The sequence below is a fragment of the Rhinoraja longicauda genome, chromosome 24 (assembly GCF_053455715.1).
Source record: "Rhinoraja longicauda isolate Sanriku21f chromosome 24, sRhiLon1.1, whole genome shotgun sequence".
Taxonomy (NCBI): Eukaryota; Metazoa; Chordata; class Chondrichthyes; order Rajiformes; family Arhynchobatidae; genus Rhinoraja; species Rhinoraja longicauda.
In genome coordinates this window covers 322,051-339,607 of record NC_135976.1, presented here as the reverse complement: position 1 = coordinate 339,607, position 17,557 = coordinate 322,051, and the positions used below count along the sequence as shown (strand labels likewise).

At 51.5% G+C, this 17,557-nt stretch overlaps 1 protein-coding gene across 2 annotated transcripts in view; it reads right to left on the bottom strand.

Moving 5' to 3' along the window:
* Nucleotides 1-1,934: 1,934 nt before the first annotated feature.
* LOC144605367 (mitochondrial import receptor subunit TOM40B-like) overlaps nucleotides 1,935-17,557 on the bottom strand; it is a 64,022-nt gene continuing 48,399 nt past the window's right edge. Inside the window, exons 6-8 of one of the 2 annotated variants that reach the window (XM_078420516.1) lie at nucleotides 13,071-13,193; nucleotides 11,813-11,889; nucleotides 1,935-2,298 (exon numbers count right to left, since the gene is read on the bottom strand). In XM_078420516.1, coding sequence (XP_078276642.1) covers nucleotides 2,008-2,298; nucleotides 11,813-11,889; nucleotides 13,071-13,193 — 491 coding nt within the window. In that variant the 3' untranslated portion in view covers nucleotides 1,935-2,007. Of the gene's footprint in view, nucleotides 2,299-11,812; nucleotides 11,890-13,070; nucleotides 13,194-16,594; nucleotides 16,946-17,557 lie in introns of those variants that run through there. The other variant, XM_078420517.1, reaches the window with a different exon arrangement.

Here is a 17,557-nt window from a genome sequence, read left to right as displayed (position 1 = left end):
CCTCCACAATCTCGAAAACCACCTTTCAGAACCCTAGGGCAAGGGCCTCCAAACTTTTCAGCATGAGGGCCACATTATATATTTAGTACATTTTTGCGGGCCAAGGGAAAATATAAAGAAGTATGTGTTTTATAAATGTAATGAACTCAATTTTTTTTAACTAGGTTACGTTAGATTAGATTAGGAAAGGTTAAACTAGGTTAGGTTAGATTAGGTTAGGAAAGGTTAAACTAGGTTAGGTTAGATTAGGTTAGGAAAGGTTAAACTAGGTTAGGTTAGAAAAGGTTAAACTAGGTTAGGTTAGATTAGGTTAGGAAAGGTTAAACTAGGTTAGGTTAGATTAGGTTAGGAAAGGTTAAACTAGGTTAGGTTAGATTAGGTTAATTTATAATAGGTTTATATGGCAACAAATAAATAATATTCAATTTTTAAAAAGAGCTTGAAATATTGAAATATATATATACTGTAGGTATACAATTATTTATAAAACAGAAACAATACAGTGACCACCAATGGGGGAGAGAGAAAGAGGTAGAGAGGGGGGGGAAGAGAGAGTGGGGGGAAGAGATAGTGGGGAAGGGAAGAGAGAGTGGGGTGGTTGGAAAGAGAGAGTAGGGGGGAGAGTGAGAGTGGGGGGTGGAGAGAGTGGGGGGGGTGAGTGGGGGAGGAGCGAGGGGGAAGAGAGAGGGGGAAGAGAGAGGGGGAAGAGAGAGGGGGAAGAGAGAGGGGGAAGAGAGAGGGGGGAAGAGAGAGGGGGCGAGAGAAGGGGGAGAGAGAAGGGGGAGAGAGAAGGGGGGGAGAGAAGGGGGGGAGAGAAGGGGGGGAGAGAAGGGGGGGAGAGAAGGGGGGGAGAGAAGGGGGGGGAGAGAGAAAGGGGGGGAGAGAGAAAGGGGGGGAGAGATAGTGGGGGGAGAGATAGTGGGGGGAGAGATAGTGGGGGGGAGAGAGGGGGGGAAGAGAGAGGGGGAAGAGAGATGGGGGAGAGAGAAGGGGGCGAGAGAAGGGGGAGAGAGAAGGGGGGGAGAGAGAAAGGGGGGAGAGATAGTGGGGGGAGAGATAGTGGGGGGAGAGATAGTGGGGGGAGAGATAGTGGGGGGAGAGAGAGTGGGGGGAATAGAGAGTGGGGGGAATAGAGTGGGGGGGAGAGAGTGTGGGGGGGGAGAGAGAGTGGGGGGGAGAGAGTGGGGGAGGGGAGAGAGGGGGAGAGAGAGGGGGGGTAGAGAGAGTGGGGGGGAAGAGAGTGGGGGGAAGAGAGAGTGGGGGGGAAGAGAGAGTGGGGGGGAAGAGAGAGTGGGGGGGAGAGTGGGGGGGAAGAGAGAGTGGGGGGAAGAGAGAGTGGGGGGGAAGAGAGAGTGGGGGCGAAGAGAGAGTGGGGTGGAAGAGAGAGGGGGGAAGAGAGAGTGGGGGGGGAGAGAGAGAGAGTGGGGGGAGAGAGAGTGGGGGGGAGAGAGAGTGGGGGGGAGGGAGAGAGAGAGTGGGGGGGAGAGAGAGTGGGGGGGAGAGAGAGTGGGGGGGAGAGAGAGTGGGGGGGGAGAGAGTGGGGGGGGAGAGAGAGTGGGGGGGGAGAGAGTGGGGGGGGAGAGAGTGGGGGGGAGAGAGAGTGGGGGGGGAGAGAGTGGGGGGAGAGAGAGTGGGGGGGCGAGAGAGAGAGTGGGGGGAGAGAGAGTGGGGGCGAGAGAGAGTGGGGGGAGAGAGAGTGGGGGGAGAGAGAGTGGGGGGAGAGAGAGAGTGGGGGAGAGAGAGAGTGGGGGAGTGTAGATCAGTGCATGTTCCTTTAACATAGTGACCTCACCACTACTAACCACTCCCCATGGTCTCTTGTATAATTGTAGCTTCCCCACCTCCAGCTCGCTCTCTAGTTCCAGTGATGACCACGGACAGCTAGGGCATAATGTGTGTAGTGCAATTAATAAACCTGTTCAGTAAAAGACTCTGCGTACGAGGGACATCCTTTTACATGGTGTCAGAGCGGTAGACTTGCGTCTCCTGTTGATCGGTTTTATTTTATTATTTGTTCCTCCCAGTTGTGTCCCCTCCTTCCACTTTGCCATGGCTCCCTCGTGTCGTCGTCCGGACACGCTCGTTTTTGATGGGGACATAGTGCACCGCTGGACTGTCTTCCAGCGGGACTACGAACACTATATCGCGATTGCCCATCCTGATGCAAATCCTGCGGTACAGGCTCACCTGCTCCTCAACCTGGCTGGTCCGGAGGCAATGGAACGCTATGCTTCGTTCGATTTCGTCCCTCCGGAGGACCGCAACGACCCGGCATGTCTCATGGCCAAGTTCACTGCCCTGTGTGATATACCCACCAATAACATTATTGAGCGTTTTAACTTTTTCACGCGTCGTCAGACTCCAGGGGAGCACGTTGACGCCTTCATTGCTTCTTTGAGGCATATGGCTCGGCGGTGCCGCCTTGAAACGATCACACCCGACGAGATGATCAGGGACGTCCTGGTCAACGGTCTCCTAAACTCCAAGCTGCGTGACGAGCTCCTGATGAAGCCTGACCTGTCGCTAAAGGACGCCATACATGCCGCACGCATGGCCTCTGCTGTTGCCTCAGTATCTCGGCCGGCGTCCCATGACATAAATTTCACCGGCCGCCGGCGGCTAAATGCCCCGCCGGCCAGGGTCGCCCCCTCCGCGCCCACTACGGTCACCCCTCGCCGATGCCCAAACTGCAACTTCTCGTCACACCAGTTTAACGTTTGCCCAGCGCAGGGCAAAACTTGTAATTCCTGCGGGAAACTGAACCACTTTTCTGCAGCTTGTCGTTCTCGTGGGAGACCTGTCCCTGCTCCTAGAAGGAGTCTAAACAACCTTGCGAACAGTGATAGCGCAACCGGTTCCCAGTACCAACACGAGGAACTCCCCGATCCAGATACAGTGTTTTCGCTTTTGGGTGCACCTGCGTTGATAACGGATCCTTCCGTGCATGTTACTGTCAATGGACACTCCTTCCCTGCGAAGGTCGATACTGGTGCTTTTGCAAATGTTATGTCTGTTGGCCTCTTCGAGCAGATAAGCTCGGGGGAGAGGGTTACTCCTGACGACTCCCGCCTTCATGCCTATGGGGGGAGGTGTTCTGGTTGCCGTGGGGAAGGCAACGGTTATCTGTACTGTTCTGGAGACCTCTCGGCCCCTCACGTTCCTCCTGCTAGCATCTGACAACGTCACCCTGCTGGGCGCCCGTGCATGCCAGGACTTTGGCTTGGTTTCATTCCACCGCGACATCCACCTGGTGCAGGCCCCCATGGACCCCCTGATCGAGTATCCCGACCGATTTGATGAAGTCCTGGGGAAGCTGCCCTGTGCCTACAAGATCGTTGTTGACCCGGGGGTCAACCCGGTGGTTAGACCGGCCCACCGTGTGTCTTTTGCCATGAAGGGCCGCGTGGAGTCCACACTACGTGGCATGGTGGACATGGGCATCCTCAAGGAGGTGAGTGCCCCCACCCAGTGGGTCTCCACCATGGTGGTCGCTGCCAAGAAAGATGCGAGCGAGATCAGGATCTGCATCAACCCAAAAGACCTGAACCTGGCTATCAAACGCCCGCACTACCCCATGCGGACGGTGGAGGACGTCGCGGCACAGGTCGGTCCAGCCACAGTTTTCTCGGTCCTAGATGCCAAGAGCTCCTTTTGGCAGATCCCTTTGGATGCACGTTCCTCCTTCCTGACCACCTTCAGCACACCTTTTGGCAGGTTCCGTTTCCTCCGCATGCCTTTTGGGATCAACTCAGCAAGCGAGGTTTTCCAGCGTACAATGGAGCAGCTGTTTGCCGGGTTGCCGTGCGCCATCATTGTGGATGACATCCTGGTGTACGGGAGGGACGTCGCTGAGCACGACCGACACCTCCGCCAAGTCCTGGACAGGGCTCGTGAGATCAATCTCAAACTTAATCAACGGAAGTGTCGATTCCGCGTTGAGGAAGTCACCTACGTTGGCCATGTTTTCACGGCGGGGGGCCTGAAGCCAGACCCCGAGAAGACGGCGGCGATCACCGAAATGCCCGCTCCCACTGACGTGCCCGGCCTGCAGCGCTTTCTGGGCATGGTCAACTACTTAGGCAAGTTCATACCCGACCTCAGCGAACTGAGTGCCCCCCTGAGGGAGCTGGCCAAGAAGGACTATGCCTGGGTCTGGCTCCCGCACCACCAGTCGACCTTCGTGGCCCTGAAGTCCAGACTCGCACGGACCCCCACTTTGCAGTTTTTCGACCTGAACAGGCCAATCGTCCTCACCTGCGATGCATCTCGGTTCGGCCTTGGTGCTGCCTGCCTGCAGCTCTATGACGACCGGCAGCTGCCCGTCTCCTATGCCTCTCGCACAATGACCCCTGCTGAACAGCGCTACGCCCAGATTGAAAAGGAGCTCCTTGCCGTGGTATTCGCGTGCTCCAAATTCAAAGACTACGTTCTGGGCAACACCTTCACCATCGAAACTGACCACCAACCGCTGGTCTCTATTTTGAACAAGCCCATCCACGCAGCCTCGTCCCGTTTGCAGCGAATGATGCTGCAGCTTCAGCGCTTTACCTTCGATATCGTGTACCGCAAGGGCAAGGAGATGTTCGTGGCAGACACTTTGTCCCGTGCCCCACTACCTTCCATTTCCCGCCATCCGTACGAATCGGCTGACCTGATGGTGTTGAACGTCAACATCGTTCCATCTTGGCAGATGCAGTCCCTGGTCACACACACTGCCGCTGATCCTGCCCTGCAACAGCTTGAGAGCGTCATCCGCCGTGGCTGGCCTGACCGACGGTCTTCCCTGCCGGCTGGTGCCGTGCCCTACTTCCTGGTTCGGGATGAACTGGTGCTGCACGAGGGCGTGGTGGTGAAGGGTCACAAGGTCGTGGTGCCGGCCGCGCTGCGAGATCACTACTTTCAGACTGCCCACAACGGACACCCCGGGGTGGAGGCCACTTTATCCCAGGCCCAAGCACAATTTTACTGGCCTGGCATGGTTCAGGACATCCGGGACAGGGTCTCCGCCTGCGCTGCCTGCAACCGCCTACTACCTCATCAGCAGCGCCAGCCTCTCCTGCAGCAGCCGGCTCCCGAGTTGCCGTGGATGGCTGTTGCCGCCGACATTTTCGAGTGGCGTGGCAAACACTACCTGGTCCTGGTGGACTCCTACTCCAGCTGGTTCGAGGTGGACCTGCTGCCGTCCCTCACGTCTGCTGCCGTCATCGGGAAGCTTCGCCGCCACTTCTCTACCTTTGGTTCCCCGGTATCTCTCCAGTCCGACAACGGCAGCCAGTTTACCAGCGCGGAGTTTGCCGCTTTCGCCACCCTGTGGAACTTTCGCCACATCACCAGCAGCCCCGAGTACCCGCAAAGCAATGGACTTGCAGAGCGCGCTGTCCGCAGCGCGAAGGAACTGATGGAACGTTGTCGGCTTGCCAGTTCTGACTTGTACCTTGCCCTCCTCAACCTCCGCAACATCTCCCGGGACCCCGCGCTCGGTTCCCCTGCCCAGCGCCTCATGTCCCGCACCACTAGACCCCCCATCCCCGTCTCCCAGCAATCCCTGAAACCAACGGCTCGCAGCCCTGCCGCTGTCAAGGAGCGCATCATCGAAAAGCAAGTCATTCAGAAGCGCTCCTTTGACAAATCGTCCCGTCCCCTTCCCCCTCTGTTCGCTGGCCAGGTTGTCCGGATGGAGTCCGCCTCGGGTCACCACCGGCTGGCCGTGGTCGTCGGCAATGCTGACTCTCCACGGTCGTACCTGGTTAATTACGAGGGCACCGTGTACCGTCGTACCCGCCAGCACCTGATGCTGGTCAACGAGCCTGCACCGCCTCCCGCGGTCCCGTATTCACCTCCCGTCCAGTCCCCGGTGCCTGATGTGCCTCCTTTTCCCGTCCATCCTCGCATGCCCCAACCTTCGCCGTCTCGGCTGTCTGTGCCCGGCTCGCCCCAGCCCACTTCCCCTCCTTCGCCTGCGCGTTTGCGGGTATCGCCGCCCCGTTCTCCTCCTTCCCCTGGTTCCCCTGCCTCGGTACCCGCACCCGTCCCTGCTCTTCCTTCGACCGAAGGGGATGGGGGGTTGCGCACCCGCTCTGGGCGACTGGTCAAGCCGCCTGTCCGGTACGGTGGGTACGAGTAGTCTGTGTTGTGCTGCATTCTATCTGCTCCCTGCTTATAGTTTAAGTCTAGCGTATGAGCCGTAGTCGCTCTTGTTTCCAAGAGGAAGGATGTAGATCAGTGCATGTTCCTTTAACATAGTGACCTCACCACTACTAACCACTCCCCATGGTCTCTTGTATAATTGTAGCTTCCCCACCTCCAGCTCGCTCTCTAGTTCCAGTGATGACCACGGACAGCTAGGGCATAATGTGTGTAGTGCAATTAATAAACCTATTCAGTAAAAGACTCTGCGTACGAGGGACATCCTTTTACAGGGAGAGAGAGAGTGGGGGAGAGAGAGTGGGGGGGAGAGGGAGTGGGGGGGAAGAGAGAGTGGGGGGAAGAGAGTGGGGGGAAGAGAGAGTGGGGGGGAAGAGAGAGTGGGGGGGAAGAGAGAGTGGGGGGAGAGAGAGTGGGGGGCGAGAGAGAGTGGGGGGAGAGAGAGAGTGGGGGAGAGAGAGTGGGGGGGAGAGAGAGTGGGGGGGAGAGAGAGTGGGGGGGAAGAGAGAGTGGGGGGGAAGAGAGAGTGGGGGGAAGAGAGTGGGGGGGAGAGAGAGTGGGGGGAAGAGAGAGTGGGGGGGAAGAGAGAGTGGGGGGAGAGAGAGTGGGGGAGAGAGAGTGGGGGAGAGAGCGTGGGGGGGGGAGAGAGTGGGGGGGAAGAGAGAGTGGGGGGGAGAGAGAGTGGGGGGAAGAGAGAGTGGGGGGAAGAGAGAGTGGGGGGAATAGAGAGTGGGGGGAATAGAGAGTGGGGGGGAAGAGAGAGTGGGGGGGGAGAGAGTGGGGGGGAGAGAGAGAGTGGGGGAGAGAGAGTGGGTGGGAGAGAGAGAGTGGGGGAGAGAGAGTGGGGGGGGGAGAGAGAGTGGGGGGGAGAGAGAGTGGGGGGGAGAGTTCCACCATCATCCCAGTTATGGTCCCTTTCCAGTCAACGTTGGGCCAGCTCCTCCCTCATGTTTCTGTGGTCCCTTTACTCAGCTGCAATACCGTCACATCTGATTCACCTTCCCCCTCAAATTGCAGATTAAAACTAATCATATTGTGGCCACTACTTCCTGGTGGTTCCTTTACCTTGAGTTCCCTTATCAAATCCGTTTCATTACACAACACGAAATCCAGAATTGTCTTTTCCCTGGTAGGCTCCACAACAAACTACTCGAAGAATCCATCTCACAGGCATTCTCCAAACTCCCTTTCTTGGGGTCCAGTACCAACCTGATTTTGAAATCTCCCATGACCACCATAGCATTGCCTTTCTTACATGCTGATTGTATCTCCCGATGGAACTTGTATCCTATATCCTGGCTACTGTTTGGGGGCCTGTAAATAACTCCTATTAGGGTCTTTTTACCCTCACAATTTCCCAGCTCCATCCACAATGACTGTACATCTTCTGATCCTATGTCACCCGTCGCTAAGGACTGAATTTCATTCATTACCAACAGAACTACCCCACCCCTTCTGCCCACCTGTCTCTCTTTCCGATAGGATGTATAACCTTGAAGATTCATCTCCCAGCTCTGATCCTCTTGCAGCCACGTCTCTGTAATTCCTACCAATTTCTAACTGTGCCCCAAGCTCATCCACTTTATTGCTTATTCTGCGTGCATTCAAATGCAACACCGTGTATTCTCCTCCCCTCTCACACCAGTCCTGGTTTTACCTGACCCTCTTATCCCTTCTTAAACTTACCATCCCACTAATTCTGGAGACTTTTGTAACTTTTCCTGCACTCTTTCCCTTGAACTTCCACTTTGTTGACCCCATGCGCCCAATATTCAGTTGCAAGCTCTATGTCCAGCCCTGCTTATACAGGTTGCCAGAAGTCTGGTCCCAGTCGGGTTCAAGTGGAGTCCGTCTCGTCGGAACAGTTCCCTCCTTCCCCAATACTGGTGCCAATGTCCCACTAATTCAAACCCACTTCTTACACACCAGTCTTTGAGCCACGCATTCATCTCTCATCTCTAATCCTCTCAACACAATACCAATTTGCAGGCGGCTCAGGTAGCAATCCAGAGATTATTACCTTCTTGATTCTGCTTTAAAATTTGGTGCCTAGCTGTTCAAATTCCTTTCGTAGAACCTCTTTCCTCGTTCTACCTACGTCATTGGTACCCACATGGACCACGACAACCGGATCTTTCCCCTCCCACTCCAAGGGCGGCACGGTAGCGCAGCGGTAGAGTTGCTGCTTTACAGCGAATGCAGCGCCGGAGACTCAGGTTCGATCCTGACTACGGGTGCTGTACTGTAAGGAGTTTGTACGTTCTCCCCGTGACCTGCGTGGGTTTTCTCCGAGATCTTCGGTTTCCTCCCACACTCCAAAGACGTACAGGTATGTAGGTTAATTGGCTGGGTAAATGTAAAAATTGTCCCTAGTGGGTGTAGGATAGTGTTAATGTACGGGGATCACTGGGCGGCACGGACTTGGAGGACCGAAAAGGCCTGTTTCCGGCTGTATATATATGATATGATATGATATGAAGTTCCTCTGCACGTCATATGAAATGTTCGGAGCCTGGGCACCAGGCAGGCAACAGTCTTCGGGTCTCTCGATCCTCGTGGCAGAGAGGTGTCAATGCCCTTAACTATACTATCGCCAATGACAACTACGTTGTTCTTCCCTGTCCCCTCTCGAATGCCCCACTGAACCACGATGCCCTGGTCAGGTTGCTCATCCTTCCAACAGTCCTCTAACTCAGTCTTCACCTCTGTTCCCCTGCCTGCCTCACTAGCAATCACCACAGAGCACACTGGGTTGAGGACGCCATCATCCACCTGCTCCATTGTTCCTATGCTCACCTGGATAAGCCGGGAAGCACCGTGACAGTCTTGTTTTTTTACTTCTCCAGTGCTTTTAACACTGTGCCTTTTTCACCCAGAGTTGTGAACCTGTGGAATTTTCACCCAGAGAGTTGTGAATCTGTGGAATTCGCTGCCACAGAAGGCAGTGGAGGCCAATTCACTGGATGTTTTTAAGAGAGAGCTAGATATAGTTCTTTGGGCTAACGGAATCAATGGATATGGGGAGAAAGCAGGAATGGGGTATAGATTTTGGTTGATCAGCCATGATCATGATCGAGCTGGCTCGAAAGGTCGAATGGCTTACTTCTGCACTTATTTTCTATATTTCTAACACTGCTAGGGAGCAAACTGACGAAGATGCGGGTGGATGCTCCATTGATGTCCTGGATCACCAACTACCTGACTGGACGACCACAATATGTCAGGCAACAGAACTGTGTCTCAGACATGGTAGTGAGCAACACAGGGGCCTCATAGGGGACGGTCTTCTCCCCCTTCCTGTTCACCATCTACACCTCGGACATCAGATATAACTGGGACTCCAGCCACCTGCACAGGTTTTTAGATGACTCTGCAATCAGGGAAGGAAACTGAATACAGAGGTGTAGTCAACGACTTTGTTGAGTGGTGTGGGCTGAATCACCTGCAGTTCAACACTGACAAGACTAAGGAGTTAGTGGTGGACTTTAGGAGGAGAGGAACACCTCTGTCCAGTCTTCATCAATGGTGTGGATGTGCAGATTACCAAGGAGTACCTTGGAGTATACCTGGATAGTAAACTGGGCTGGTCCAGGAACGATGAGGCCCTGTACAAGAAGTACTGTACGTTTTGAGAAGGTTATGCTCCTTCAACGTCTGTAGTAAGATGCTGCAAATGTTCTACCAATCGGTGGTAGCCAGTGCCATCTTCATCGCTGCCATGTGCTGCGATAGCAGAGCGAAGACCGCGAATGCCAACAGGATTAACAAACTTTATAGGAATTCGAGGGGTAACTTTTTCACACAGTGGGTGGTGGGTGTATGGAACAAGCTGCCGGAGGAGGAATTTGAGGCTGGGACTATCCCATCATAAACTTTAAGAGACAGTTAGACAGGTACATGGATAGGACAGGTTTGGAGGGATATGGACCAAATGCAAGCAGGTGGAACTAGCGTAGCTGGGACATGTTGGCCGGTGTGGGCAAGTTGGGCCGAAGGGCCTGTTTCCTCACTGTATCACTATGACTCCATCAGGAAGGCAAATTGAATACTGCCCTTCATTGATGTAAGAGCTCGGATGTCTTGTCACAGTTGTATAAAGTATCAGTTAGGCCACAGCTGGATTACTGTATGCGCTTGTGGTCACCACACTACAGGAAGGATGCAATTGTACTGGAGAGGGTGCTGAGGAGATTCACCAAGATGCTGCCTGGTGAATGTTCCGGTAATAAAGAGGGACTAGAGTTTAGTTCATAAATACAACATGAAACCAGGCCCTAGGGCTCACCAAATCTACGCTGACCATCAATCACTTTTCCTGCTAGTTCCAGATAATCTCACTTTCTCACCCATTCCCTAGACATTAGGGGCAATTTTACAGCGATTAATTAATCTACTAACCCACACGTTTGCTGTCTGGTTTCCCACTAACCCACTCTCTCTCCCCCCCCCACTCTCTCCCTCCCCCCCCACTCTCTCCCCCCCCCCCCCACTCTCTCCCCCCCCCCCCCCCCCCACTCTCTCTCCCCCCCCCCACTCTCTCTTCCCCCCCACTCTCTCTTGTACCCTGGGGAAAGGACACTGGCCATTCAACATCTATGCCCTACACGATTCTATAAACCTCTCTATGGTCATCCTTCAGTCTCAGGGGAAGAAGCCCGAGCCTAACCAACTTCTCTGTATAATGCAAATCCTCAAGACCTGGTCACGTCCTCATTTTATGACCTTACCAATGTCATATAAAGCTGCAAGATTCCAACTCCTGTACCCAATGAAGACAAGTGTGCCAAGCGCCTTAGTCACCACCATGTCTGTTTAGAGATACAGCTTGGAAACAGGCCATTTGGAGCAATGAGTTACAGTGGGGGTGTGGGGTGTTACGGTGGGGGTGTAGGCCAGGATCTCTGGTGTTGTGAGACAGCAGCTCTACCAGTTGCACCATCGTACCGCCCACAACTGCAAGTAGGAAGAATTGTTTCCTCAAAGGGCTGGAATGATTGAGCTTGTTGCTCGAGGGGATGCTGACAGTGATTCTCACAACATCCATGAAGTATCTAGACAACCACGTGAATGACTGCGATTCATGGAGGTAGGGAGAGACGTCGGCAGTGACATGGTGGGCTGATGGGGCTATTTTGGTGCAGATAAAGATGGTTGGGCCCGGGATGCAGCACTGGGGAACTCCTGCAGTGAAGACTTCCACCACTGGGCCTCGCTGACTTGAGCTTCACCAAGACTCTCAATGCCGCACGGGGTCAAATACTGCAATGATTTTGGGGCCATTGTCAGCTCCCCTCTGAAGGTGTGCTGCAAGGTCCGTGTGCACCGAGGCCAAAAGGGGACCTGGAGCCCTGGTTGTGAGGGAACCTCAAATGGGCATCGGGAGGCAGCTGATTGGTGAGAGATTACCGCACCATGTAATGTTGATGGCAAAATTATAAATGAAGCTTCCAATTGAGAGCAAACTGATAGACCGGGCTGACAGCGGCTTTCCATTAAACATCAATACCTCATCTGTCTCTTTACAGCCTCATATACTACTCGCCCCGCAAACACACAAAACTTACATACACACCACAAACGCATGTCAACACAATGCACACGCGTGTATATGCCACATGACCAACCCTCAGTGCCATATGTGACATGATTCCTTGCTCTCCCCACTCACCTGATCATTGGCCCGGTGGTAGTAACTGGCGTGAGCCCCACCTCGTCCGATGTTCAAAGTACCGATCCACTGAGAAGCTGCAGGACAGACAGACGGTTCAGGTACTGGGACACACAAACACTGCAACACCCCGACACACCCACACCCTCACTGTAACACTGACACACCCCACACCCTCACTGTAACACCCCACACCCTCACTGTAACACCCCACGCCCTCACTGTAACACTGATACACCCCACACCCTCATTGTAACACTGATACACCCCCACTGTAACACCCCACACCCCCACTGTAACACCCCACACCCCCACTGTAACACCCCACACCCCCACTGTAACACCCCACACCCCCACTGTAACACCCCACACCCCCACTGTAACACCCCACACCCTCACTGTAACACTGATACACCCCCACCGTAACACCCCACACCCCCACTGTAACACTGATACACCCCACACCCTCACTGTAACACTGATACACCCCCACTGTAACACCCCACACCCCACACCCTCACTGTAACACCCCACACCCCCACTGTAACACCCCACACCCTCACTGTAACACTGATACACCCCCACTGTAACACCCCACACCCCACACCCTCACTGTAACACCCCACACCCTCACTGTAACACTGATACACCCCACACCCTCACTGTAACACTGATACACCCCCACAGTAACACTGATACACCCCACACCCTCACTGTAACACTGACACACCCCCACTGTAACACTGATACACCCCACACCCCCACTGTAACACTGATACACCCCCACTGTAACACTGATACACCCCACACCCTCACTGTAACACCCCACACCCCCACTGCAACACTGATACACCCCACACCCTCACTGTAACACTGATACACCCCACACCCCTCGAGGTAACACCTTGCACCCCTCATTGTCACAGTCTGCTACAGACACACCCGCACCTGCCATTGTAACACTGATATTGCCCACATGCTCACTGTCATATTCTGCTACATCGCACTGCCCTATTATGTACCACAAAATGCTGGAGTAACTCAGCAGGTCAGGCAGCATCTAGGAGAGAGGGAGTGGGTGACGTTTCGGGTCGAGACCCTGCTTCAGACTGAAGCCCTATTATGTACACTCTATTACTCCCCATACCCCTGACTGGATCCACTGCACCGCCCACTGTCACACTGGCTACACCCCACACTCATCACTGTAATACTCATAGTCCACACCTTTCCCTGTCCCTTTCTCTAGCTCACTCACTTGTGTATTTGGCAGCCAAAGTGAAGATAGCTCCTTCCTCTGACGGTCTCCGATGATAAACCATTTCCCCGCCCAGAACCAGATTCCGGGTAACGCTCTGGAGAAAGTGTGCAACGAGAATCACTGTGTGGTGGAAGATGGACAGTGACGTCAGCTCTCAGCATCTACACCCCCTTTCCCTCTCAACTGCCTTGTCCAACTTCACTCTTACTGCAGGGACCTGACAACCATGCACCCGGGGCAGTCCACACAGACGTGCAGGGACCACACAACCATGCACCCAGGGCAGTGTCCACACAGACGTGCAGGGACCTGACAACCATGCACCCAGGGCAGTGCCCACACAGACGTGCAGGGACCTAACGACCATGCACCCAGGGTAGTGTCCACACAGACGTGCAGGGGCCTGACAACCATGCACCCAGGGCAGTGCCCACACAGACGTGCAGGGACCACACAACCATGCACCCAGGGTAGTGACCACACAGACGTGCAGGGACCACACAACCATGTAGCCAGGGCAGTGCCCACACAGACGTGCAGGGGCCTGACAACCATGCACCCAGGGCAGTGTCCACACAGACGTGCAGGGGCCTGATAACCATGCACCCAGGGCAGTGCCCACACAGACGTGCAGGGACCACACTAGTGATGTAAATGGAGGGGTAGGCAGGGGGACAGCATTCCCCTAGTTTTCAATTTCCAGCTCGGGTTTAATGAGTACTGCAGTAAGATTCGAGTCGTTTATCACTTAATTCAACTCAGACGAAACCGATTTGTTAACTTCCATTGTTAGCACTTGTTAACAGCCAGGAGTTAACAGGTAGTAGTTATACAATGTGTCATCAATACATCGATCCATATTCCTCATTAAATGTAATTGTGTTTTGACCATGTGTTCCTTTGAATAATATTCAAAGGAGAATTTCTTAAACTCACTGTCAGGGCTACCGGACCACGAGCACAGGCTCAGATAAAGTCATGTTATGTTATTATTCCACATTATTTTATTTCCCGCTCTGCCGCTGTGCCTCAGTTGTTTCAGTTAAATAAGTAGTACCAATAGTTTTTTCCAGCCTAAATCATGAGTGGTGAATATTTTATTGTGGGTGGTTTTATTTAGCAAAACAATAGTGCAAGCGGAAATATTTTATTATATATCACTATCAAATTTTATTATATATCACTATCAAATCACTATCAAATATATACATTTCAGATTTGTGTACCCCTGTGAAAATGAGCATACTGAGATACTTTGAAAGAGTGTCTTCTGATCGATGAAGAAATAAATGATAATGAAAACCAGAAAAGAAGGCAAAATTACTTGAAAATGATAATGTAACTGTTTTGCCTGATGCTGCATGTGAAGACATTTCAAAAGATATTGAAAAATGTGATCTTCCACAAGGAATTCATTTGTCTCGTGAGTGGTGCAGTGTTAATGTAGTAGGTAATGTAGATGTGTTAACACACATCTAGCCCCCTCACCCTGAACATAGGATCCCCCCAGGGTTGCGTCCTTAGCCCCCTACTGTACTCCCTGTACACACATGACTGTGTGGCCAGGTTCAGCTAAAACTCCATCATCAAGTTTGCTGATGACACTGTGGTGGTGGGCCAGATCTTCAACAACAATGAGAAGGCCTACCGGGAGGAGGTGGCTGATCTGGCACTCTGGTGTCGGGACAATAGCCTCCTCTTGAATGTCACAAAAACTAAGGAGCTGATTGTGGACTTTAGAAGGGCTCAACATCCAAGGACGTACACGCCACTGGAGATAAATGGGTCTACTGTGGATAGGGTGAGCAGCTTCAAATACCTGGGAGTTCACATCACAGAGGATCTGACATGGACAACACACATTGCCGCACTGGTGGGTAAGGCAAAGCAGCGCCTTTACCACCTTAGACAGCTGAGGAAATTCAGAGTGTCTCTGAGGATCCTTCATTGCTTCTACTCTGGGGCTGTAGAGAGCATCCTGTCCGGCAACATTACAGTCTGGTTTGGGAACAGCTCTGCCCAGGACAGGATGGCCCTGCAGAGAGTAGTGCGTTCGGCAGAACGCACCATGGGAACTACATTCGCCCCCCTGCAGGACCTATACATCAGGAGGTGCAGATCGAGAGCAAGCAAGATTATGGGGGACCCCTGCCACCCCAGCAACGGACTGTTCCAGCTGCTACGGTCAGGCAAACGCCTCCGCTGTCACGCTGTGAAAACGGAGAGGATGAGACGGAGTTTCTTCCCACAGGCCATCAGGACTGTTAACTTTTTTAACTCCAGGGACTAAATTTTGTCTTCTCTGTATTAACTGTATTAACTTTATTTATATGCTGTAACTGTAATTCTTTTTTGTGCACAATCCGCAGGCATTGCCACTTTCATTTCACTGCAGATCGTGTATGTGCATGTGACAAATAAACTTGACTTGACTTGAGGAGTGAGTGATGACAAAGCAAAACAGTTAATGAGTTTAAGAAAAAAGATTTTTAAGCACAAAAATAGATCATAGCTCATATCAGATGCCAAAAAATCAATGATACAACTGAAAAAAAAGCAATCGAAAATGTAGTGTATATGTCACTGAAAAAGGACGAAGCAAAAACAGGTCGAGTTTTTAGAACTGTATATATTGTACACAAAGGTAGGCCCTACACAGATATGTTTTCTGATATTGAACTGCAAGAAAGAAACGGCATCAACTTAGGGTGTTCTCACCACATAGGGAACCAGATGCGAAAGACAGTGGTGGAAAATATAATTTCAAAACAATCTAAAATGTCTATTATGATTGATGAATCTACTACTATTAATGGGAAAACTGTTCTAGTAGTCTGCTTGAGAGCAGCAGTTGGTGAATCTTCCCAACCTATATCATTGTAATTTGACTTAGAACATATGAAACGGTCCAAATGCAAAATCTTTATAGGATGGGCTTCTAAAAGAACCTAAAAGAAAATGTGATATCACTTGTAACTGATGGTGCATCAGTAATGTTAGGACGAAATGCAGGGGTTGCAAAACTATTTCTTGATGATTTCCCTAATGCAACTGTTTGGCACTGTGCCAGTCACAGGCTTGAACTCAGTGTAGGTGATGCTATAAATGAAGTTGCAAGTTTGAATCATTTTCAGATATTTTGTGATAAATTGTATTCCTTATATCATAGGTCTCCTAAGAATCAGGATGAGTTAACTGCATGTGCTGAGGTTCTTCACTGTCAACTGTTGAAAATTGGTTGTGTTTTCAGTGTGAGATGGGTTGCTTCGTCTTACCGAACTGTAAAGGCAATGTGGCAAGCTATTTGGGAGCATTTTGGAAAAGCACGCTGTGATGCTTCAAGATCTAATGCAGAGTGAGCAAAGTACGAGGGGCTGAAAAAAGTATTAGAGTCATCAGCTTTCGTAACTAATTTGGGCTTGTTGATAGACAGTTTGCTAGAGTTGTCTGAACTGTCACTTCAACTGCAGAACCGAAATTGTACACTTAGTACAATGAGGAAATTAAACAAACTATCAAGGTTCTTGAATGTCAAATAGAGAAGCCAGGAAAATGTTATACTCAAGTGGAGAAAGCAACAAGCCAGATGATATTTAATGGAATAAATTTGAGAGCTGGTAAAGTACCTACTATACATAGACAACAGTTTTTGAGGAGTTTGGTCAATAATATGAAATCCAGGCTGCTTGAATCTACAACAGCTTCCAATTTTAAATGTAAAAAGTTAATTAACAAGTCGAAATATTTAGATATTAACAATATTCCAGAAGATTCACTTTTTACCTTTGGGAATAATGATGTAGAAGAAATGGCAGAACAATTTGGCTTAAATGGTCGGCTTTGTGTCAGAGCCTTCAGAGAATTCAAGGAATCTAAAGGGAAGATAGTTTCTGCAGATTTTCAGCAGCTGGTAACGGCTGTAAATACAATTCCGGTATCAACAGCAGAATGTGAAAGAAGCTTCAGTGGCATGAATCTCTGCATGTCACCACAACGTGCAAGACTTCAAACTGATCATCTCTTAACTCTTCTATTTATTAAGTTGGTGGGCCCTCCTCTGTCAAAATTCAACCCCGAAGAATATGTGAGGACATGGCTTCTTAGTGGGAGAAGGCATGTTGAAGAAACGGCATGCAGAAAGAAAGAGGAGGTGACAGAACAAAATGGAGATTATATACCATTATGGAACATTCTGTAATGTAAACACAGAGAGAGAGAGAGATGCCAGAAAGCAGCTATGACATATAATACACAATAACTATATTATAAATACACAATAAACACGTTATGCATTCTTGTACTCTTACATGGGTATGATCGCACATAAAAAAATCTCTCCCCCCCCCCTTCCTTCCCAACCTCAGCCTCACGGACCTTATAGTACCCCTAGTTCCTAAAACCCATTCCCATCACTGGACCACACAACCATGCACCCAGGGCAGTGTCCACACAGACGTGCAGGGACCACGCAACCATGCACCCAG